Source organism: Nilaparvata lugens, chromosome 8 (genome assembly GCF_014356525.2).
Source record: "Nilaparvata lugens isolate BPH chromosome 8, ASM1435652v1, whole genome shotgun sequence".
NCBI lineage: Eukaryota > Metazoa > Arthropoda > Insecta > Hemiptera > Delphacidae > Nilaparvata > Nilaparvata lugens.
This window is the reverse complement of record NC_052511.1, coordinates 48,730,536-48,755,542: the sequence shown is the minus strand read 5'-3', so window position 1 is coordinate 48,755,542 and position 25,007 is coordinate 48,730,536. Positions and strand designations below refer to the sequence as shown.

Sequence of the window (25,007 nt, the reverse complement as noted above, 5' to 3'; positions counted from 1 at the left end):
GATTTACTATTCCTACAACATGTCTGTTAACTATTTCCCAAGCCGCTTTAGTTTTGTTTTTACTATCTGAAATAAATTTACTGTTAAATTCAAGTTTGGCTTTTTTTATTGCTAATTTATATTGCTTTTTACTATTATTATACTCCTCTTTTATTGTGTCACTAAGGCAGTCTTTATACAAATAGAATAATTGTTCACACTTTATTTTTAACATTTGCAGTTCAGGTGTATACCATTTATTATGATCTCTACTCTGATATATCTTCCTTTTAACTAGCGGATAAGCCATATTAACCGCCCCCATAAACAAGCTTTGAAATTTTTGTATTTTATGACTAATATCATCAAGCTCATAGACTGAAATCCAGTTTAAGGATTCTAGATATGCCAGGAATAGGTTTGTCCTATCTGCACTAATTTGTCTTAGTAGTATTGTTTTTTTCTTTTTATCGATACAAGACTTTTTTTCAATTTTAACTTTTAGACTCAAGGCATAATGATCTGAAAAAACTGTATGTAATACTTTACTCTCCCATCGGCTGAAATGTATATCATATGGAATACAAATTCAAACGTGAACTGAGTTTGTCAACATATTTTAAAACAGGTGACTTCAGGTACTTGTGGATGAGAATACTGCGTGAGGTCTACTGTTCACAAAACTAGTAGTTGATATTTCCACGGCTTGAAATAAAGGTTTCGGAACCTGTTTTATAGCGTCACTAAATGTGTGATCCCTCAAATGACGTTCTAACAAAGTTCAATAAGAATAAGAATAAGAATATTTTTATTGCCGTTAAACAAACTTAATTGTAATAGGCTACGTCAAAATACAGTCAGTTTTTTAAAAATACTATGTATACATATTATTAAATATTCTTAATAATACAATAAATAATATAATACTACTATAATAATACCTATAATGAAATACAGTCTAATTCTTTAGAAATTATTATTTTTGAATTGTATTTGTGTCAGATACTAGGTATTCATTTATATTATAAAAGGGTGGTTCTTTAACCATCTATTTAAAACATGTTTAAAAGATTTTTCCGGCAGATTCCGCACCCATAGAGGAAGTTTATTGAACATCAGTCGTCTCTGATAGAGATGACTCTTGTGAGTTTTTGATAATCAAATTTGAGGAATAGCAAGATCTGATCGATTTCTCGTGTTATATGAGTGTCCAATACTGTCATACTTATAGAGATTATTTTTTAGTTGCATTAAATTGTTATAGATGTATAATGTTGGCACTGTAATGATTTGAAATTTTACAAAACTGTCTCTACATGATTCTCTTGGCTGAAGATTGTCAATAATTCTTATTACTTTCTTTTGAAAAATGAGTACCTTTGTGGCAGTGCTACTATTTCCCCAGAGTATAACTCCATATGCTAACAAGGAGTGAAATAGACCAAAATAGGCTGTTAAAAGTTCATCTGAACTTACACAGTATTTCAATTTTCTCAAAAGATATGTCACTCTAGACAGTTTTCTGCACAACATATTCACTTGCTCCCTCCATGTTAATTTACTATCAATATAAAGACCTAGAAGCTTAACAGCTTGATTTTCATTTTCATTATTCAATGAGAAATATATTAGTTCTGTCTTATCATCATTAATTACAAGTTTATTCGCTTCAAGCCAGGTTTTTGATACTTGTATACATTCTAATAGCTTTGTCTTAACATCTGACATATTCTTATGAGAGCACATTAATGTAGTATCGTCTGTATACAGTATAGGCAAGCCTAATGGGATCACACCACAGTGAATGTCATTAATAAATATTAGGAAGAGAAAGGGTCCAAGGATTGAACCTTGAGGAACGCCTGATTTCACATCCAAAATTTCCGATTTTCTATTATTAACAATTACAACTTGTTTCCTATTCAAATATGATTCAATCAGATCTAGTTCCTTTCCAACAATTCCATAAAACTGCAATTTCGTTTTCAAGATACTATGAATACGTTCCAATGTATTATAGATGAAAATGCACTACTCATAGTGTCAGGCATATTGTTAAAGTATTCATTTACTAAATCACCTTTATTAAAGAGTGTTTTCCATATGAAAACTATGTTTTTATAATCTTTCCTCGGCTTGAAATAAAGGTTTCGGAGCCTGTTTTATAGCGTCATTAAATGTGTGGTTAAATAACGTTATAACGAGGTTCCAATGTATTATAGATGAAAATGTACCACTCACAGTATCTGGCATATTCTTGCGAGCTCTAGGCGTGAGCAGGTTATGCGATGACCGAGTCGCAGCCAGGCGAAGATCTGTGGCCGAACTGGTCATGGGTGACGGCAGAGAATCCCCACTGAAAATCACACCAAAATATACTATAATAAAAACATTACTAAATAATTATTATTAAACGAAAATCCAAATTAAATGCTGCAAATCACCCCGAAGACTTCTGCAACTGCAAATATATTTACAACATTGCGGACATTTTTTGAAGAGTTTTAGGAGTTTTTTTATCTATAACACATTCGAAAACTTATAGAATTTGATTTGTATGGAAGCTACAGACTTTTCAGTGTTAGAAATTACATCTTGAAGAATCCAACACAGTCGATGCAGTGTTGCAAATTCGAATATATCCAGCAACATGTGCTTGCATGTGAAAATTGAAATTTCGCACAATCTGGCAACACGATTATTTTCTTCAAGTCTCAACTAATTTTATACATTCTATAATTAAGTGAATGATTATTATTAAACGAAAATCCAAATTAAATGCAGCAAATCACCCCGAAGACTTCTGCAACTGCAAATATTGACAACAGGGTAAACGGCTAGATCGAATTCCATCTAGCTGTTTACCCTGTTGTCAATATTTGCAGTTGCAGAAGTCTTCGGGGTGATTTGCAGCATTTAAGCCTAGTTTATACGATGCCATAGCCACCTCTAATACAAGGCCCCGGCCTACGATATTGCAACGTAGCAGTGTAGGCCTAGAATCGAGATTGGTGAAAAAGATCAGCTGGTATTTTTTTAAATCTTTTTCACCAATTATGTATTAGATTCTAGGCCTACACTGCGACGTTGCAATATCATAGGCAGATAGGCAGGGGCCTTGTATTAGAGGTGGCTATGACGATGCAAGACAATTGTCATAAGGCAACTGACTGGCATGACAGTCTCTTTTTTCCTTTCATATTATCCTTGAAATGCAAAATTTCCAAAAACCTTGTATATACGTCGACGCGCAATTAAAAAAGGAACATACCTGTCAAATTTCATAAAAATCTATTACCGCGTTTCGCCGTAAATACGCAACATATAAACATTTAAACATTAAGAGAAATGCCAAACCGTTGATTTGAACCTTAGACCTCACTTCGCTCGGTCAATTAATATTAATTGTTGAAACCGGCCACACAGTAAAAGTAGATTTTATAGATGCATACTAACAAACTTGAGGACCTAACTTTAGCATCTGACAATTCCGTGGCGGCAGCTATTTTTTGGAAGTGTTGACCGGACTCGGAAAGTAAGTAAGTAAGTAAGTAAGTAAGTAATAAACTTACGATAGAAATCCAGCCCTGTTAGAGGGAGAAGGAGGAAGAGAGAGAGACGCTGATTTCATCTCATCTGCATCTTTGGTGACTGTTTCTTTCACCTGAAAAATAATTAATCAATTGAGAAAAATAGAAAAGAATCAAATGAGATTATTCTAAATTAGGCGGAGTTGAGACCTTTTATTCCTTTCTACCACTCAACAGAATACATTTAAAAACAAATCTATGATCAACAAATTAAATAAAACACAAACAAAATTAAATATTTCAGTAGTATACAAACGAATGAATAAAATGAGAAAACCAAACAGTATTCAATCCAGCATGTGTTTTATCTCTCTCTAGAATGATAATGGAAATGCACACGTTTATTCAGTGATAGGGTAAGCATGCTATAGTGAGGGTCCACGTTATAATGGCAGTGTTTAATTAGTATTGCTATCCTTGTCTATAATTCAACAAAACAGATAGCGCTATCTCTTTCCCGCTTTGCTCTGTTGTCAGATCGTCTTTTAACAATGTAGAATTAATAATTAACAAAATATTTCATCTTAATCATGAAAATTCATTATGAAATTATTGAAAAATATAATTGCTTGCTTAATAAAATATGATTGATAATTTTAAACGAGAATGAACAGTTAATAATATTACATCAATAAACCTGTATCAGCTACCGTCTGTAGAAGGCATTGACAAGACAGAGGATCGACAACGTTGTTCTGCTAACTTTCTCAACTGCCATTATAACGTGGACCTCACTATAGGAGGATGATAACAGATTACAAGTGAAATCCATAGAAAAATAATTAGAACTACAATTAAAATAAGATACAAACAGAAAATGCTAAGATTAATTTGACTACGGTACGGTGAAGCTGAACTAATAAATTGATAAAACATCAGATATCACGCTAATAGCAACAAGAGATTAAATATTATGTAATAATACATGTTAAAGATTGTGTTACAGTCAACCGCACGAAAAAAGTCCGATTAAAATTGGAACGGCTGATTACCTTCTCACCCCCTCCCAACCAATAAACATTGCCAATTCGTCAGGTGTATTAAAAGAATATTAATTAATTCTCATTTTATTCAGCTAGGAACAACGTTGATCAAATCTTATTTGGCAACGTTGCACTCATCTGCTGCAATTTCCATTGGACTTGTTTGTTTTTAAGCTTCCCAGAGATTTCAATCAGAGTATAGGAATTGTCGAAATTGACTATTTTCAGGAATTAGGAATCAGGACTATATATCAGGAATTGACCATTTTCGTGCGGTTGACTTGAGTGATTAACAATAACCACAAAAAAGTGAGACAGTAAAAATATATCAGCGTATTTGTCAACGTTGCACTCATCTGTTGCAATTTCCATTGGACTATTTTCGTGCGGTTGACTTTAGTGATTAACAACAACCACAAAAACGTGAACAATAAGAATATAACAACGATATATAACAGTAAGGTCAACAACGATATAACGTCAACAATGTGAAGTAAAAAACACTGAAACGATAGCAAAAACCAATTAATACAACAAACAATAATAAGAAAGAGCGAAAAAGGAAAGTGAAAGGTGATCAACGGAAGTAGGGATAAACGAAATAGAAATAGTAGGAATACACAAGAACAAACAAAAAAGACTAATCAGTGCAAAGATTCAATAAACAATAGAATAATAATTGAAGTGCTAAAACTCAAGACGTTTTGTGAAATGCTAATTACTACAAATATTCAATAAACAATAGAATAATGGCAGTTCTAGAACTAAAAAGTTTCGTGAAAGTGCTAAAACTTAAGACGTTTTGTGAAATGCTAATTACTACAAATATTCAATAAATAAACAATAGCATAATGGGAGTACTAGAGCTAAAGAGTTTCGTGAAAGCAGGAATTCAAGCAAACCACAAAGTTTGTAAGTTGAAGCTTACATTAAGTTGAGCCATCCATAGCAAATCGCGACCTTGCCCGGGCCAAGCACAGACCTAATCATAAAAAAATGAAAAATCAACTTTCAAGCTTTTGACTTCAAAATTCATAAACAATCAGCTTTTTTGAAACTAAATTATTATTTCATTGTATCATGACAAATGAAGAAATTGCTTTTAAAATAATCCAGCTTCTTTAAATACTTGAAAATCAACTATGAATACAAATCGAATTCTTTGGAACTCACACTATGAAAATAAAAATAACATTTTATTTTTTTTAAATTTACAGTAAATTGATTGGAATTTGAACTTTGAAAAACACATATTATATCAGCGTCACACTCTCGCCAAGTCGCTTGCCAAGCGGCTCGCTGTATACATCTATACGAGCAGAGTGAAGGCGAGCGGTAACATAGTAACCATCCACACTCTCGCCAAGTCGCTTGCCAGCGGCTCGCTGTATACATCTATACGGGCAGAGTGAAGGCAAGCGGTGGCATAGTAACCATCCACACTCTCGCCAAGTCGCTTGCCAAGCGGCTCGCTGTATACATCTATACGAGCAGAGTGAAGGCAAGCATTAACATACTAACCATCCACACTCTCGCCAAGTCGCTTGCCAAGCGGCTCGCTGTATGCATCTATACGGGCAGAGTGAAGGCAAGCGCTTGCATAGTAGGCATCCACACTCTCGTCGTCATTTATACACACTTGGCAAGCGTGTGGAAGCGGCAAAAGAAAAGGCCCAAACTTACAGGGATTTCAGGACTTGAAGGAATGAGCTGCAGGAGACTACGAGCTAATTCTCCGGAAAGCTAATATTATTTGCTGCTTTGTCATAGGCAATCTTCAATGAAATGTTAGATGTTGGTATTGCATAGCAAAAGCAGTTTTTGAAGGGATTATTAATTCAAAATAATGTCAACTAAAAACGATACAATTTAAGAAGGCTTCCATCTGAGCAAAGACGTCAAAATTCAAACAAACGTCAATAACTCGACTAATTTAATCTTAAGGTGCGTACAGATATACGCGCCGCGAACATGAGCAATTCACTTTTAATCAGCTGATGCCAAGCTTTTTATATCTGTATCTTACCGTTTCTGTAAAAATACAGATATAGTCAGCTGATTAAATGTGAATTGCTCATGTTCGCAGCGCGTAAATCTGTACGCACCTTTGGATGTTGGTATTGCATGGCAAAAGCTGTTTTAGAAGGGATTATTCCAAAATAATGCCAGCTAAAAACGATACAATTTAAGAAGGTTTCCATCTGAGCAAAGACGGTTGAGGATAATTGAAGCAAGAGTCAAACGTAGTCAAAATTCGAGCGTCTCATTTGAAGCGAGCGTCAAAATTTAAGCAAACGTCAATAACTAGACTAATCTAAAGTTCTCGACTAAATCTAATTATTAGTTGGCGAAAAAAATCAAGGCAATTAACTCCTCAATGTATTGGATGGACTGTGTTCATCAAACAGTCGAGTTATTGAAGCACGCTTGAATTTTGACGCTCGCTTCAAATGTGATGCTCGAATTTTGAACCCAGTCCCTACAATACATTAAAAAGTTAATTACCGTGATTATTTTTGCTAACTGTCTACTATTATCTTGAAAATGAACGCAAATTATGAAAACTCCACTATTTTTAGATTATTATTTCAAATAATTTGAAATAAAGTATGACAGCAACATTATATATTAATCATAAATGTTGAGTTAATGCTCAATACTGGTTGACTGCTCATCCCGTTTACGCATATTTCTAGTTTAAACGCAGGACTTTGAGCGATTACTTCCGAGCCAGTTTAAACGGCGTTTACTTGCTAAAGATGCAATTAGCATAAGGAACCACGTTTTAAAGCCGAGTTTAGACCATTGATGGGCTAGACGCAGTTTAAACCGAGCATCTGCTGATACGGGCCCTAGGATAACCGTCCACTGGAACCGTATTCAACCGATCCGTTCGGCCGGTGGATCGGACGAATATGCCGGCCGTTAATTCGGCCGATTATGGTCGTCCATTGGAACTGTTTACGTTAGTCTAGTTTAACTACTATCATAGCCACCAACATTTTTCATAAACGATTATTATATTGAGAGTTTAAAAATTGAATAAACAAATATCCACTAAATTAGTTATCCATTACAATAATCTTACCTTCAGATCCTATATGTTCAGCAATCTTTGTCCACAGATTCCTTTGAACATTACGACGATGATATCTTTTGTCTCGCATATCCCACAATAAAACATGCTCTTGAAGCAAACTTATCAACTTTTCATTGTCCATAGTTACAACATTATAAAACAGAACAACTTCAAAAAACAAAAAAGACTGTGAAACAATTTTAGGTTAGGAGCACTTTGTTGTCTCAGCTCGACTAGTTAGTTCGGCCGGATAGAGCCGGAAAATCCCATTCAATTCCGATCGAAAAATTGATCGGCCGGAGACGGCCGTATGAACCTGTTGCAATGGACGAGCATCTATTCCTTTCTTCGTTGGGGGATCGTTCGGACGAGTTCGGTAGTTTACGGCCAATGCTAGTTCGGACGAAAACGGTTCTTGTGGACGGTCCACCTTAGACTTCACTTCGCTCGGTCAAATATGAATAGTTGATATAGTTTGTCTGACCTGATCCCTGATATAATCCACTACAGTCCTGGCGAATAGTGTAAATCAATAAATTAATGAATGAATAATTATTGAAAGGTTAGACTAACCTGATCCCTGATATAGTCGACGACAGTCCTGGCAAGCTGCGCCACACTGGGCGCTGGATCGGCGTCGAGTGCCACCAGGGCGGTCCACACCTTGGCGGCCACTGCACCCCCTGCACCCCCGCTGCTACTCCCCACCGACCCGTAGCCCGACGACGGTGAACCGGGCGAACCACTACCGCCGCCAAACGGTCCCGGACTGAGGAAACAAAAAATTGAAATTCAATTATTTTCAAATCAAATTGAATCAAATTCATTTTCTTGCTAAAAAGAAAAGAAACAATAATTTACACATACACGATCAAAAATAAAAATAATTCTGTTCATAAAAATGTTCAAATTTATACATAAAATTGTCATTGATAAGCTATATCAACTGCAACAAGTCCCATATCTGTAAAAATTTAAGGAGCTCCGCCTCATCTATGCAAAGTTTGATTTTAGATTCCCAATTATCAGGCTTCAGATATTTTGCATTGAACACTTTCAAGTTTGTTTTTGAACATTTTTAGAAGGTGGATAGAAATTTTTAATTTCTACAAAAATAAAATTACATTTCTGAAGAATGAATCAAGTAGTGAACATAATAAAAATAAAACACTTTTTGAAAACCGCCAAACATCTGGACTGAGAGAGAAATATTTCTTGATGAAGCATGGATGAATGACAGTACTTCAGGAATGGGAAAGATGAGTACACATTAAAGGATGAAACACTTGGTTTATTTACTGATGCTTCTAACCACTCAGTTGGCGAATGCTTACCACTGGTTCAAGGCGTATGGCAACCTCTTGCTTTCTTTTCAAGAAAAATATCTTTGAGAGAAAGTTGCTGGCCAGTAAACTATCGCTAGCTACTTGCTGTTTATGTAGCGGTACAATACTTTCGCCACCTCTTAGAAGGACATCCCTTTGCTATATACACAGAACACAAGCCTCTAGTCTATGCTTACCAACCAATCAACTCCATAAACTCAACCAATCAACTTCCACCAATTCACTCAACCAATCATCATACCACCAATTCATCTCTGAGTTTTCGATGGATATACAATATGTGAAAGGTACCCAACTTCAGAAGATAACACAAGAGAATTCTTCTCTCTCATTGGAACGTGTACTCATTCCTGGATGACCACTTAATGTGCTCGGTGTGTATCTACAGGGTAACCTTAATAATAATAATAACGTTCAACTCAAGAGCTTTTACAAACATAGAGTTTCGTCATACAGTAATTTAGAGTCAACTTGACAGTTTATTCACAAGCTTTTTGGCGAAAAGTCTTTGACAGCCTCCACAACCTGAGTCCATCCCGGCCCCAATGCTTCACTCAACCTGAAGTCAGCATACATCCTTCAAGACGACTCACCTCAGCTTTCCCACCCTGTTCCAGAAAAAAGTGAGCTTCAAAATTTCAGCTGGCCAAATCGTCTGCCCGGGGGGGGGTAATGTGGCGAATCATCTAATTATTATTATTATTATTATATTCAATCATTTAGCACCAAAATTATATAATCTACTTCCTGCAAACTTTAAACAGATTAATCATCCTAGAAAGTTCAAAACAATAGTACACAATTGGTTGATGAGCAAAGGAAGACAGAACATAGAAAACATTTCAAACAACAACTAACCACCTAATGACTTACTAAACACTAACTAATTAATAATACGCACAAAAAAAACAAAACCTACTCTAGAACATGGTACGCCATAGTGGAGTAGGTCAATTTCCACACAGAAAAAACTAAACAAGTAGAGGACACATTATAAGAATTTTTTGTAACTAACTATTGTATGTAATATTGTAATTTATCTAATATTTTGTGTAATTGATGTTGTAGTTTTAGTTTTTTTTGGGAAATAAACATTTATTTATTATTATTATTTATTATTTTATTCCATCCACCGACCACCTGTAAAAGGGGTATAAGGATATGTCAATTTGTTAATCAAACAGCAACATGTTATCTATCTTCTTGAACCTCCATCTTGAGGTTTGTAAAAATCTTTATATTCCTCCACTGAGTAGGCACATATGGATAGAAGCTCTTTTTTCAATAAAAATCTGAAATCTTTACCTGACTTTTATTTTATGTGAGATGGCAATAAGTTGTACATCTGGATACCTCAACTCCTTACCCCTCGCTCATACATAGTACTACTTCGGTGTGCATCATCTCTCAAATTATTTCGGTATCTGATTGAATATTGGTGAAATGTTTCTCCTGTATTAAATTCATTTATGTGTTTTTTTTAAAAGCAGATTGTTTCCAGAATATATAGGCTAGGGAGTGGGGAGAATTCCAAGTTTTTTGAAATAGGGCCTACAACTAGTTCGGATTGACTCCCCTATCATCACCCTCAATGCCCACTTCTGTAGTCTAAACACCTCCACTACACTGCTAGAATTACCCCAAAAAATAATTCCATAGTTCAGAAGGAATTATTTTTTTGGGGTAATTCTAGCAGTGTAGTGGAGGTGTTTAGACTACAGAGGTAATATTTGCCACCTGTGATTAACAACCTGTTTTCAACTTGCATTAGTTTGTTTATTAATTGTAACAGTTTTATTTCATATTTTCTCAGTTCAGTTTTGTCATCTCTACATTAAAACATCTAATCATTCATCCAGTTTTATTTAACCCATTTTATCATAGGAAATCCACAAACCAAATTTACTATAAATACCTGATCAATGAAAGACTGCTGATAGAGGAAGACGATTGGACGCGTTTGAGTCGCTCGTTGCCATCTACAGAGTCGCCACCAATCAGAGTGACGCGCAACCGGTCGCGCGACTGGTTACGACGCAGAAGAGGGTCGCCGCGACCACTCAGTGGCGACGCTGTCACGTCTGAAAATTAAATTATGTTTATTATTGATTCACATATTTAATTAACTATTTACACATATTTTGTTAACGTTCAAATGTTTCATAAGTACATAATAATAAGATCTTGCAATACATTTTCAATTGCCTTCAGAAGAACGGACTACAGTTATTATGAACCAATTAAAAGGATGCAGCGCCTATTCAATGTGAGCTGTGTCGGTCTGGATATATTTGGTGGGTCGGTTGATTCGATTGTGCGCGCGTGTCGAAGTAGGGTTGGTGCCTATGTGGTCGGTGACGCATCAGTTGTTTGCCCTGTCTCTTGATGGTAGTTTTTACTTGTTATAACATATAGTATAACATATTATGATTTTTTTCTCATTGGTATTTTTTTCTCTTAACTGTGTTCTTTGGAGTGGAACTAAATTCTGTTTTATTGTACTCTCATATTCATAAATCATATTCTGTCTTATTTGTTATATTAGTACTTATTTTTACTCATATTCTTAATATTTCCTATTGGTTTATTTCTTATTTTTAATCATTTTCAATTTTTCATTAACTTTTTACTTTCCTTGCCCTATTACCATAGGTAAGGAAAGTATTGCTTTCCGAAAAAAATTAAGGTACCCCAATTTGTAAGTTTCTATACGTTTCGAGGTCCCCTGAGTCCAAAAAAGTGGTTTTTAGGTATTGGTCTGTATGTGTGTGTGTTTGTGTGTGTGTGTGTGTGTGTGTATGAGTGTATGTGCGTCTGTGTACACGATCTCATCTCCCAATTAACGGAATGACTTGAAATTTGGAACTTAAGGTGCTTCCCCTATAAGGATCCGACACGAACAATTTCGATCAAATGCAATCCAAGATGGCGAAAATGTTGTCAAAAACAGGGTTTTTCGTGATTTTCTCGGACACGGCTCCAACGATTTTGATGAAATTCATACCTAGAATAGCCATTGTTAAGCTCTATCAACTGCCACAAGTCCCATATCTGTAAAAATTTCAGGAGCTCTGCCCCATCTATGCAAAGTTTGATTTTAGATTCCCAATTATCAGGCTTCAGATACAATTTAAACAAAAAAATCCGAGTTGAAAAGATCGAGCATGAGAATCTCTACAATTAATGTTCAGTAACATTTTCACCTAAAATTACAAATAAGCTCGAAATTCGAGAAAATGTTATTATTTCAATTGCAAACTGTTGTCAACTGTTGATTCTATTAAATCATTCACTATGAAAGAGATAGCAGACCTCGTGTGTCTGCAGCGTTATAGTCCTGTCACCAGCTGGCTTAGATCTTTGAATAGTAGACTGGAGATGCGCGGGAACAAATAGCGTCAGGTGATAAATTTTCATAACGGCAAGGAAAGTTGTGTGAGTGCGCCACACCAGATTTTTTCTCTTGATAATTATGAAGAACTTTGTTATGTTGGATCGGGAACAGTTTTGGATTATAAAGCAGATCTTTCATATAATATTAAAAACTTACCATGAGCGACTTGGGCGCCTTCTCTCAACTCCTGTAGTGCAACCGATAGAAACGAGTTCTCAAAAGACAGCACCATCCATTGCAATGCGACCACCAGCTCCTGTAAAGACATGAAATAGATACCATCAATAACACAATAGAATATAGAAAGTTCGAATTTAGTGAAGATACTTGGAATGCTGCTGGACAGCAAGCTCACTTTCGTGCCACATATAGAGTATCTCATTAGTAAAATCTCAAAAAAATATATTATTGTTACGCACTATAATCAAAATTACTCCACCTGGCACTGGAAAAACTTTATACTACTCACTAATATATTCGTATTTGGTTTACGGCATTCACTCTAGGGTAGCGCCGGTAAAACAAATTTATAAAATTTTTCTCATACAGAAAAAAGCTGTTAGATGCCTTGCTGGACTTGATTTTGGTCAATCTTGTAGAGGAGCTTTCGTAACTCAGGGTATTCTGACTGTGCCTTGCCTCTATATTTATCAATTAATCTTGTTAACATACAGTTTACAGTTTGGCCGGGTGTGGCACAACCTCTTTGTGAACGGAGAGGTGCTCCGTCGACTAACCGCCTGGGTTCATCGAGTCCGTCCGGGGATTGCCGATTCATCGTGGATCCTCCATCACGACAATGCTCCGTCGCACACCTGCCTGCTCGTCACCGAGCAGTTGGCCAAACAGTCGAGGGTAACGTTGCCACATGCTCCTTACAGCCCGGATATGGCACCACCGGACATTTTTTTGTTCCCCAAGATCAAGAGACAACTTGAGGGGACGCGGTTCGGGACTCTGGAAAACGTTCAACGTGCTACGACGAGGGCTCTAGACAGCATAGAGGTTGCCGACTTCCAGGGAGCGTTCAGGGATTGGAAAATCCGGTATCAGCGTGTTATCGACTCCAATGGGAACTACTTTGAAGATTTCTAAAGAAAAAGTGTACATATTTTGCCAATAAAAAATTTCCCGAGGGCAGTCCGGTTACTTATTATACAGACCTGTATGATAATAAAACAAATATTTCAACAAACTCACGTGTTTACCAACACTAGGTAATGTTTACCAACATTACAGCAAGGGTAATTTGTGTGTTGTCTCACATAGGTTAAGGCTTTTTGAGAAGAAGCCTAGTTACATGGGAGTCAAGCGCTTTAATCACCTGCCGTCTGCAATCAAGTGTAGAAATCTCAGATGTTTAAAAAAAGATGTATTTTCTTTTTGGTATAGTGTTGACGAGTTTTTTGATAATGGAACCTTACAATAATATAAGAAATTACTCATACTATACATGATTGATGTAGTGGCCTACTGTATGGCATATATGTTTTTATGTTCTATGTTTTGATTATATTTTTGACGATACACTATAATTATGATACAATTAACTTTTTGTACAACAATGTGTGAATAAAGAATTTGATTGATTGATAAAATACAAGTAGACACACGAGAATATTGTTGACAACATCATTTTCAATTTTGATCCTGATATTTTTGAATAGTACGAATATAATTGAACACACGATACACGATATTAAAGTTACGATCGCCAATTTCGATCATGTTTACATATTTCTCTCTTCAGATGTATTCGACAGAATTTATTTATTTATCACAGAACAAAGAAGACTAGAGGCATAGCCACCTTTAATACAAGGCCCCGGCCTACGATATTGCAACGTCGCAGTGTAGGCCTAGAATCTAATACATGATTGGTGAAGAAGATCAGCTGGTATTTTTAAAAATATTTTCCACCAATCATGTATTAGATTCTAGGCCTACACTACGGCGCTGCAATATCGTAGGCCGGGGCCTTGTATTAGAGGTGGCTAAGCTACAGACATTAAGCCCAAAACAGTCTTCACAACAATTTATAATTGTATTAAGCAAGTTACTAAGAAAAAATAAGAGATAAAGTACATGCAATTTAAAAATACATAAGAATATTAATAAGTAACTTATAAGGAAAGCATAAGTAATTGGAAGTAATCCAAGTATAAGAGTAATAAATACAGAATGAAGAAAATAAGTTATAAAAAGAATGTCAATCAAAACAGGGTGAAAAGTCTCACTTTAGCCCGTTTGCACAAAAGCCTGTTAAGGCTGTGCAAAGGCCAATAATAAACTTTCTACTCGTGATATTTTTCTAAGTTTTTTGATTTGTATAATTATCAGGCTTCAGATACAATTTAACCAAAAAAATCCGAGTTGAAAAGATCGAGCATGAGAATCTCTACAATAATGTTCAGTAACATTTTCACCTAAATTACAAATAAGCTCGAAATTCGAGAAAATGTTATTATTCAATTGCAAACTGTTGTCAACTGTGATTCTATAAATCATTCACTATGAGAGATAGCAGACCTCGTGTGTCTGCGCAGCGTTATAGTCCTGTCACCAGCTGGCTTAGATCTTTGAATAGTAGACTGGAGATGCGCGGGAACATAGCGTCAGGTGATAAAATTTTCATAACGGCAAGGAAAGTTGTGTGAGTGCGCCACACCAGTTTTTTCTCTTGATAATTATGAAGAACTTTGTTATGTTGGATCGGGAACAGTTTTGGATTATAAAGCAGATTTCATATAATATTAAAAACTTACCATGAGCGACTGGGCGCCTTCTCTCAACTCCTGTAGTGCAACCGATAGAAACGAGTTCTCAAAAGACAGCACCATCCATTGCAATGCGACCACCAGCTCCTGTAAAGACATGAAATAGATACCATCAATAACACAATAGAATATAGAAAGTTCGAATTTAGTGAAGATACTTGGAATGCTGCTGGACAGCAAGCTCACTTTCGTGCCACATATAGAGTATCTCATTAGTAAAATCTCAAAAAATATATTCTTGTTACGCACTATAATCAAAATTACTCCACCTGGCACTGGAAAAAACTTATACTACTCACTAATATATCGTATTTGGTTTACGGCATTCACTCTAGGGTAGCGCCGGTTAAAACAAATTATAAAATTTTTCTCATACAGAAAAAAGCTGTTAGATGCCTTGCTGGACTGATTTTGGTCAATCTTGTAGAGATAGCTTTCGTAACTCAGGGTATTCTGACTGTGCCTTGCCTCTATATTTATCAATTAATCTTGTTAACATACAGTTTACAGTTTGGCGGGTGTGGCACAACCTCTTTGTGAACGGAGAGGTGGGCTCCGTCGACTAACCGCCTGGGTTCATCGAGTCCGTCCGGGGATTGCCGATTCATCGTGGATCCTCCATCACGACAATGCTCCGTCGCACACCTGCCTGCTCGTCACCGAGCAGTTGGCCAAACAGTCGAGGGTACGTTGCCACATGCTCCTTACAGCCCGGATATGGCACCACCGGACATTTTTTTGTTCCCAAGATCAAGAGACAACTTGAGGGGACGCGGTTCGGGACTCTGGAAAACGTTCAACGTGCTACGACGAGGGCTCTAGACAGCATAGAGGTTGCCGACTTCCAGGGAGCGTTCAGGGATGGAAAATCGGTATCAGCGTGTTATCGACCAATGGGAACTACTTTGAAGATTTCTAAAGAAAAAGTGTACATATTTTGCCAATAAAAAATTTCCCGAGGGCAGTCCGGTTACTTATTATACAGACCTGTATGATAATAAAACAAATATTTCAACAAACTCACGTGTTTACCAACACTAGGTAATGTTTACCAACATTACAGCAAGGGTAATTTGTGTGTTGTCTCACATAGGTTAAGGCTTTTTTAGAAGAAGCCTAGTTACATGGGAGTCAAGCGCTTTAATCACTGCCGTCTGCAATCAAGTGTAGAAATCTCAGATGTTTAAAAAAAGATGTATTTTCTTTTGGTATAGTGTTGACGAGTTTTTTGATAATGGAACCTTACAATAATATAAGAAATTACTCATACTATACATGATTGATGTAGTGGCCTACTGTATGGCATATATGTTTTTATGTTCTCTAATTTTATATTTTATTGATGTGAGGGTTCTTTCAATAACTTATTCTAGACTATATTTCTTTGACGATGTTCAACTGTTTATTATATTATGATATACTGTGTTGAATAAATGGATATATTATCTATAAACGAGGCCAAGACAAAATACCGGAGAGTGTCACCAGCAGTAGGTAGGAGAGATGCTAGAGACATGAAGATTGGACCCTACACATTTCGTCTTTCTGGAAACACTTGTGACAAGTAGAGATTCAACAACTCAGCAGAGATTAACAACAGGCGGGAAACAGGGCATACTATGCTAGTATCAAGTTATTCAAATCTCTAATGCTGTCAAGATCTACAAATTTGAATTATACAAAGCATTGGTGAAGCCTGTGGTGTGTTACGGATCGGAAACATGGGTGCTTACTGCTGGAGATATGCAAAGACTGAGAGTTTTTGAAAGAAATGTGGTGAGAAGAATCTTGGGCCCTGAGAATGGTCTGTGGAGAGGAAGAAGAAATTTTGAAATAGAGGAACTCTTAAACAATGAAGACATTTTGCGGTCGATAAAAGCTGGCAGAATAAGATGGATGGGGCATATGTTGAGAATGGGAGATCGAAGAGTGGTGAAATGTATATGGAAGGAGAAAATATATAACAGAAGAAGAAAAGGTCAACCAAGAAATAGATGGACGGATGATGTGGAACGCGATCTAAGGACACTTGGAGTTCGTAACTGGAGGAGGCAGGCCGAGGATCGAGACAGATGGAGAGGCTATGTGAGGGAGGCCAAGGGTTGTAAAGACCTGTAGAGCTGAGGAATAAGTAAGTTTCTCTGGCGCACCTTGTATTATAATTTAGTTATCTGGTAGTGATGTGACTGACCTTTCTGACGAGAGGCGACATATCGTTGGAGACTGTGTTGATGAGCATGATGGCGACGCTCTGGTCTATGTTGTTGGCATGTTCGGTGCGCTCCTTCGTCTCGGCACTAATGAATGTGCCCAGTGCATACACTGCGGCTGCTCGCACCTTAAAACACACAACAAACACCTTAAACATACCTCTCAACACATAACAAACACACCTTACATTCACAAGATTCAGGGCCTATTGTGAGAAAATTGTACATCAAGAATCTATATTCTCATCAATTATCATATCTATATTAAAAGTCTTTTTTTCTTTAGGGGTACTCTTAAATATAGATAAAAATTAGAAAAAAATTAGGGCTGCTCTCTAGTTTCCTCTTCTTCATACGAATTAGTTGAGCCATTTTACTATGAGCAAAAGGTGATAAGCTGCTCTAGACTAGACTCGCCTTTTTTGGAGCATTTGCTTCAAAAATTGAGAAAATGCTCTAGTTTATTCGTACAATTTTGAGTATAAGCTTTTACTTTTGAGCAAATGCTCAAACTATTTTTTTGATGAGCATGAGCAAAAGGTTTTGCTCACGTTTATTCATACGAAATGAAGCAAATGCTCCATATTTTAGAAGTATAAGCAAATGCTCAACTTTATTCATATGGCCCATTGAGGAGGTGGAGAAGGGGTGGAGTAGGAGGTGACGGTGGAAAAGAAGAAGCAGGAGTTGGGGGAACAGTGGGGGGGTAGTGAGATGAGGGGAAAGCTTGAAACTGAAGACGCTAAAACCTAATCCAACTTAACCTAACCTCTTTTTCTGCAACACACATGTTGAGTAGGAGGAGGAGGAGGAGGAGGAGGAGGAGGAGGAGAGGAGGAGGAGGAGGAGAAGGATAAGGAAAAAGAAGAGGAGGAAAAGGAGGAGAAAACAATGAAACAAACAAAACGAAGAACAGATATCAAACTTGAAAAAACAACGTACCTCGGGCACAGGATCCTTCAACAGCACATACAACTTCTCGTGGGCGGTATCGCGGACTCCGCACCACCTGGCTTTGTCGTACTGCGCCCACAGTCGCCCCAGGCACACGGCCAGCCATTGGCGCAGGCCACAACAGGAGTCGCCCAGCTGTTCGAGGCAGATACTCACCAGACTGCCTTGCAGGGCTGCTTCCTGGCCTTGACGGTAGTCGCTTACTACGCAGGCCATCACAAACGCGGCTAAGGTGCGGTGTTCGCTCTGGAAGCATAGGAATCAAAACTGTTATTAGATGTGACAAGCTCTATTTGTTAACATACGAATTATTATATTTTTGTTGCGTGAAGCCACAAATTCTGAGCAGTGCTCAAGTGGCATACAACATGTCCTTTTTTGAATGGTCGAGTCACATGAATGCTCTAAAACACTCCTCAATGATATAAGGACAAGCCTCTACCAGTCTCCTAATTATCTTTGATACGAATAACTTATAACTGCTACACAGCCTTATATCCTCAGGAATGCAATTAAAACACTTGAGTCCTGAATAATACGGTCCCTTTTCGAGAAGAGTCAGTCTATGGATAGGGAACTAGAATAATCCTGTATTTTTACCTCGTGTTTCATAAGTATGACAAATTCGGTTAGCATTAAAAATATTTTTGTTTTTGAACACAAACGAAACAACTTCAAGGAAGTATATCGCTGGAACTGTAAGTAGTCGGAGTGCCTTGAATATAGTATAGACTATAGAATATAGTCCAAAATCCGAAGTGCTTTTTTCTGCATTTTTAAGTATGTGTTCAAATGAATTCTTCCAGCCCCCCAAAACAAAATACTTTATCTAATGAGTGAAAGAAAATACCCATGGTAAACCTTTAGTGCTGTCTTGAGATTTGAATTCGACTTAACAGTCCTCAGAGCAAAGAGAGCATGGTAAAGCCTTTTCTGGAGTTTCTCTATGTGACCATCCCACTTCAAGTTTGCCTGCAATTCAATCCCCCAGAAACTTTGTCTTATCAGTAGCAGGACACTCCCATCCCACAATATAGCTGGATCATTCTCATTACCTCTCATAGAGAACTTAATAAAATTTGTCTTGCTTAGATTAAGCTTCAAGGAATTATCATAAAACCATCCATTGAGCTGCTGCATGGCAATCTTAGCCTTCTCCATGACATCTTGATAGTTGATTGAATCAAAAATTTGTTAGGCGAAACAAGATCCATCAAAGAGCATTGGTATCAAAAGGGGTTAGGTGTGACAAGCTCTATCTGAAGAATTCTATAAGAATTGCGATGATTATTAAAAAATTGAAGAAATAATTAGTGAGAATGAGGATATACACACAGTAAATATCTAGCTTAACTTACGTTTTGTACGTTCTTAATAATAACATACCGGCATAGCTGGGTCTTGGAGAACAGAGAGGAAATACTTGTGACCATTATCACGCACGAGATCCGCTTGGCATGTCTGAAATCAGAAACAAAATAAAAATTTAATTTAGAGTATTGAGTGAAACTGAAGCGTGCTTAAATAATTTAAAAATTACAAAAATATATGGAATAGACAATAGAAGCTTTGAAACATAATAAAAGTCATCAATCACCCTTTTATTTTATAAAATAAATGCCCTATACCATGGAAGATCACCATAAATGATACAGTATCACCACAATATTGTATAGTATCAACACACATGATACAGTATCATCTCAACTTGATACACAACACCGTAATTTGATACAAAACTTCCAAACTTTGTTTGATTTCCACAAACCATGGGATATCTTCTTATGCTATAATATAGCATGAATATATTTAAATTTAATTTACATTGAATTTTGTCTATGCTAGCTTATAAGATGAATGTAATATCGGCCTGAGGAGAAAGGGAACATGTCAAAATTTTTCTTTTTTTTATGGTTGAAATGAGTTGTTTACTATGGGATACATCGATTGGAGTTGAAAGGGAACGAACATGTCAGCATTCTTTTTATATGAGAGACAGATATCGTATTTTTGCTGTACTGGAGTGAAAGGGAACTAGTCATGACACATGTTTCCTTTCAACGCCGAACATTCGAAAATTAACTGTTTGTCAGTTGTGATTTTTATGCTATTGTTAGGTTACCTACCTTTGATTCACGCGTTGCTTTGAGGTTGGATTGCTTTCGGTTGAGGTGTTTATTGTAAAAGTTAAAGAGTGATAATTTATAATATCATCATGAGTAATAGGAAGTTAACAAAAAACTCAATTTTAAGGGGTGAATCTTATATAAGTGCATATACTGGATTAAAATTGTTGTCTTAAAAGAGTTTGCACCCTAATGACAAAAACAATCTTGAAATTATCAATACTTCTATCTGTATTAAGTTTTTTCTTCCCCTGAAAAATTCTGATTTCTGACATGTTCCCTTTCTCTTCGGTCCGATTTATTGATATGATTCATCACTCTATTGAGCACTCGAATTAAGTACAAATTCCAATAAATTGAACTGTGATAGATTGATGATGTATTCTGTTATTACCGTATTCACCATAAATTATACTGTATCACCATAATATGATACAGTATCACCACACATGATACAGTATCATCTCAACTTGATACACAACACCGTAGTTTGATACAAAACTTGCAAACTTTGAATGAATTCCACAACCATGGGATATCTTCTTATGCTATATTTTTCTATGCTACTATAAAATGCATGTAATATTGATATGATACATTACTCTATTGAGCACTCGAATTTAAGTACAAATTCCACTAAATTGAACTCTACAGATGGAATAGTAGTTTTTAAGATAGTAGCTCTCATCTAATTTCCATCTAGCTGTTAACCCTGTAGTCAATATTTGCAGTATCAGAAGTCTTCGGGGTGATTTACAACATTTTATTTGGATTTTCGTTTAATAACAATTTAATTGAACTGTGATAGTGATGTATACTGTTATTACCGTATTCATCATATGATACAGTGCCACCACAATATGATACAGTATCAGCACACATGATACAGTAGCATCTCAACTTGATACATAAAACTTCCAAATTTTGAATGATTTTCTCTATGCTGGCTATAACATTCTTATATTGAGTGAACTATATATGCTATAATTTAATTGAACTGTGATAGTGATGTATAATGTTATTACCGTATTCACCATAAATGATACAGTTCCACCACAATATGATACAGTATCACCACACATGATACTGTAACATCTCAACTTGATACACAATACCATAATTTGACACAAAACTTCCAAATTTTGAATGATTTTCACTATGGTAGCTATATCGATGTATTGTGTTATTACCGTATCGACGGCCAGTATCTTGGCCCAGATGAAGACCAGCAGAGGTCGTAGTTCCCGGGCTGAAGACTGAAGCAGCTTCAGGACGTAGGGGAAGATGCCAACGGACAGGGCCAGGTTAACTGCCCAGCCGCCCAGGTCCAGAAAACGGCCCAGAAGCTCCAGGGCGCGCAGTCTGTGAACCTGTGACAGCAGGACCTGAAAAAGCGAAATCAAATAAAATGTATTTACTTTTTGTGTAGTTGAGAAGTTGATATTGTGGTAATTATTCATATTGAATGAAAAAGACTAAGAAATTGTCAAAAACCACAGATTAAATACCATACACTGGTTTAACCATAAACTGGTTTATCAGAGATTGACAATGGTGTAATAAACAAAACCGGTCTTTCTAAGTATCAATAAATCTGTGGTTTTTGACAATTTCTTAGTCTTTTTCATTCAAAATGTATTTACATAAAGAAGTACAAAAAAGTAGACTGTAGGATAAGATCATAGAATAGGATAGTAATAGTAGATCATAGGCAAACTATAACATGGCATATTACATTGAAGAGTCTTGAAATGTTGTTAAAAATCTAGATTATTTCAATAACAAGTAAGTTACATTGACCTGTTATTGTTTTCTCAAAAATTAATAAATAATTTATCAATTTAAAATGTCTAGAAAAAATCCTAAATAAACATAGAGCTTTCTGTCCTATCGTACCGTGACGTGTCGTCCCGAAATGTGAGTGTGAGCGTTGTTATCAGGTCTGGCTGCCGTCGATACGCCAATCAAATCAACCCATCAGAGAACATTCTGTGTTGTCGTGTTGGCGAAAAATCGGTAGGTTGAAATTAACAAAATAAACTACCATAATGCTGATTTCCTACAAACTTCATTTCTCACTTTTCATGATTTTAGAAATCAAATTCTTTTCAATAATATTTGTTGCAATTCTAATCATCAGATTGAAAAAGAAAAATGTAAAAAAATGGTTTCTATCAATAACTCCAAACTCCAAACTAGAATCATGGCCTCAGCTTATGGAAAGATACATTTTCAAGATGTTCGACGATTTTGAACGGGTAGTATTATAGTCCACTAGACAGCTGATTTATGACTGATGAATAATTCTATGGTCTGATTTTTACGGTAATATTGGTGTTTGAAGGAATCTCCTTTTCTTTTTGTATTATCCTTAAAATGCAAAATTTTAAAAAACCTTATATATACGTCGACGCGAAATTAAAAGAGGAACATATCTGTCACATTTCATGAAAATCTACTGCTGCGTTTCGCTGTAAATGCATAACATATAAACATTTGAACATAAAAAGAAATGCAAAACTGTCGACTTGAATCTTAGACCTCATTTCGCTCGGTCAATTAGACTAGTAGTTCTGTGAACAGTAGACCTCACGCAGTATTCTCATCCACAAGTACCTGATTGAAACTATAGACCTTATGGGAATATAACAATAGACTGGCTTCTCCACACATCTGTGTAATCACTTGTCAGCTGATTTATGATGAATAATTCTATAGTCTGATTTTTACTCTAATATTGGCGTATGAAAGGAGGCTCCTTTTTCATTTCATATTATCCTTGAAATGCACAATTTCCAAAAACCTTGTATATACGTCGACGCGCAATTAAAAAAGGAACATACCTGTGAAATTTCATGAAAATCTATTACCGCGTTTCGCCGAAAATGCGCAACATATAAACATTAAGACAAAAGCCAAACCGTCGACTTGAATCTTAGACCTCACTTCGCTCGGTCAATCAAGTGAAATACATAGCAAGAACAAAAGAAACTCTAAATTTATCACAAGATAAGGGTAAATAAGAAACTAACAGAAAATGATCCATTTATTAAAGGGGTCATATTTTTTCAATAAATTGCCAGAGCACATCAAATCCCTGAAAGACAACCAATTAAAATCTCAATTAAGAAAGATCTTGGGAGACAAGCCGATATATAGTATTAGTGATTACTAATATTAATTATATGATATTGTATATTATAAAATATTACTATATTATAATAATTCTTTATATTTATTTAATTTATAGATTCACTGTTTAACTCTCTTTTTCTTTGTACTGTATTTCTATGTTTGTTTTTTAAAAATGTTAGAGATTAGGAAAAACTGACGGTTTTAATCTTGTAATCTTGCTTGTTATGGAAATAAACTGATTATTATTATGTGCAATATACATTGTATGTCTTGAATAAAGAGATTGATTGATTGAGCATCTCATAGCTTCACGAAAAACAAGTACTGTACTAGGACTATCGACTTGAGTTAACAGTGGAATTTAGAACATAAACGTCCTATACCATGGGATATCTTCTTATGCTAGCTCTTCTCTATAGTATCCATCATCACCTGCAACACTATAGGCGGACTCCTAAGATATTTGTAACACTACTCACTAGAGCGGCAACCCAAGTTGCTTTGTCGCGTTGCTATCGCGTTTTCGCGTTGCAATCACTCACCTGCAACACTATAGGCAACTATTCTGGTGGACTCCTAAGATTTTTGTAACTCTACTCACTAGAGCGGCAACCCAAGTTGCTTTGTCGCGTTGCTATCGCGTTGCAATCACTCACCTGCAACACTATAGGCAACTATTCTGGTGGACTCCTAAGATTTTTGTAACTCTACTCACTAGAGCGGCAACCCAAGTTGCTTTGTCGCGTTGCTATCGCGTTGCAATCACTCACCTGCAACACTATAGGCAGCTGTTCGGGCGGACTCCTGTGTTGTGATCCCAGCTCCAACCACACTTGGAAGGCGGTCAACTGCTGCTCGAAGAAGGGCGAATGCCTGAACACCACTGGGGGCGCGCCCTCTTCGGCCCCCCCTAGCAGCTGGGGCAACTGGGCCAGCGCCAAATCCAGGGCCAAATCCCACGCCTGCCACATGGGGTGCTGGTGAGTGGGCGGAAGTGGGGGCCAGGAAACGGGTGCGCAGTCGTAGCTGCGCATGATGCGTTCAGCCAGCAGAAAGTTGCGGAACAAACTGGCAACCAACAGATCTTGGCGGAACAGTTTTTGGAACAGGTCTGGAAAGAAATTGAAACAATGATTAAGGAACATGAGGTAATAAGAGATCCCGGATTCACTCATTCACTCAATCGCTCATTTCAAATTCAAATTGTTTACATCAGTTTAGAACAAAATACTATTCAATTCAAAAAGTTATTTATTTCATAAGTCGTACAAGCAATCACAGTGGTAGCCTACATCATAAAATAAGAATACACTTTACAATAAAAATAAGACAATGTCAACACCACAGAAATGACAGCAGATATACAAATATATAATTATATTAAGAAATATTTACTCTCGCAGAGGCATTACTGCCTGTGTGCGAGAATGAGTC

The 25,007-nt window shown here is 36.4% G+C and overlaps 1 protein-coding gene across 1 annotated transcript in view; it reads right to left on the bottom strand.

Annotated features, from left to right (window-relative positions):
- The window catches only part of LOC111047193 (regulatory-associated protein of mTOR), a 101,094-nt gene that overhangs the window by 29,302 nt on the left and 46,785 nt on the right, over nucleotides 1-25,007 (bottom strand). Inside the window, 12 exon segments of the mRNA XM_039435175.1 lie at nucleotides 2,221-2,335; nucleotides 3,552-3,643; nucleotides 5,481-5,534; nucleotides 8,205-8,400; nucleotides 10,893-11,058; nucleotides 12,528-12,762; nucleotides 15,137-15,235; nucleotides 17,340-17,486; nucleotides 18,301-18,558; nucleotides 19,699-19,773; nucleotides 21,629-21,823; nucleotides 24,344-24,743. Of these exon segments, the coding sequence (XP_039291109.1) occupies nucleotides 2,221-2,335; nucleotides 3,552-3,643; nucleotides 5,481-5,534; nucleotides 8,205-8,400; nucleotides 10,893-11,058; nucleotides 12,528-12,762; nucleotides 15,137-15,235; nucleotides 17,340-17,486; nucleotides 18,301-18,558; nucleotides 19,699-19,773; nucleotides 21,629-21,823; nucleotides 24,344-24,743 (2,032 nt within the window).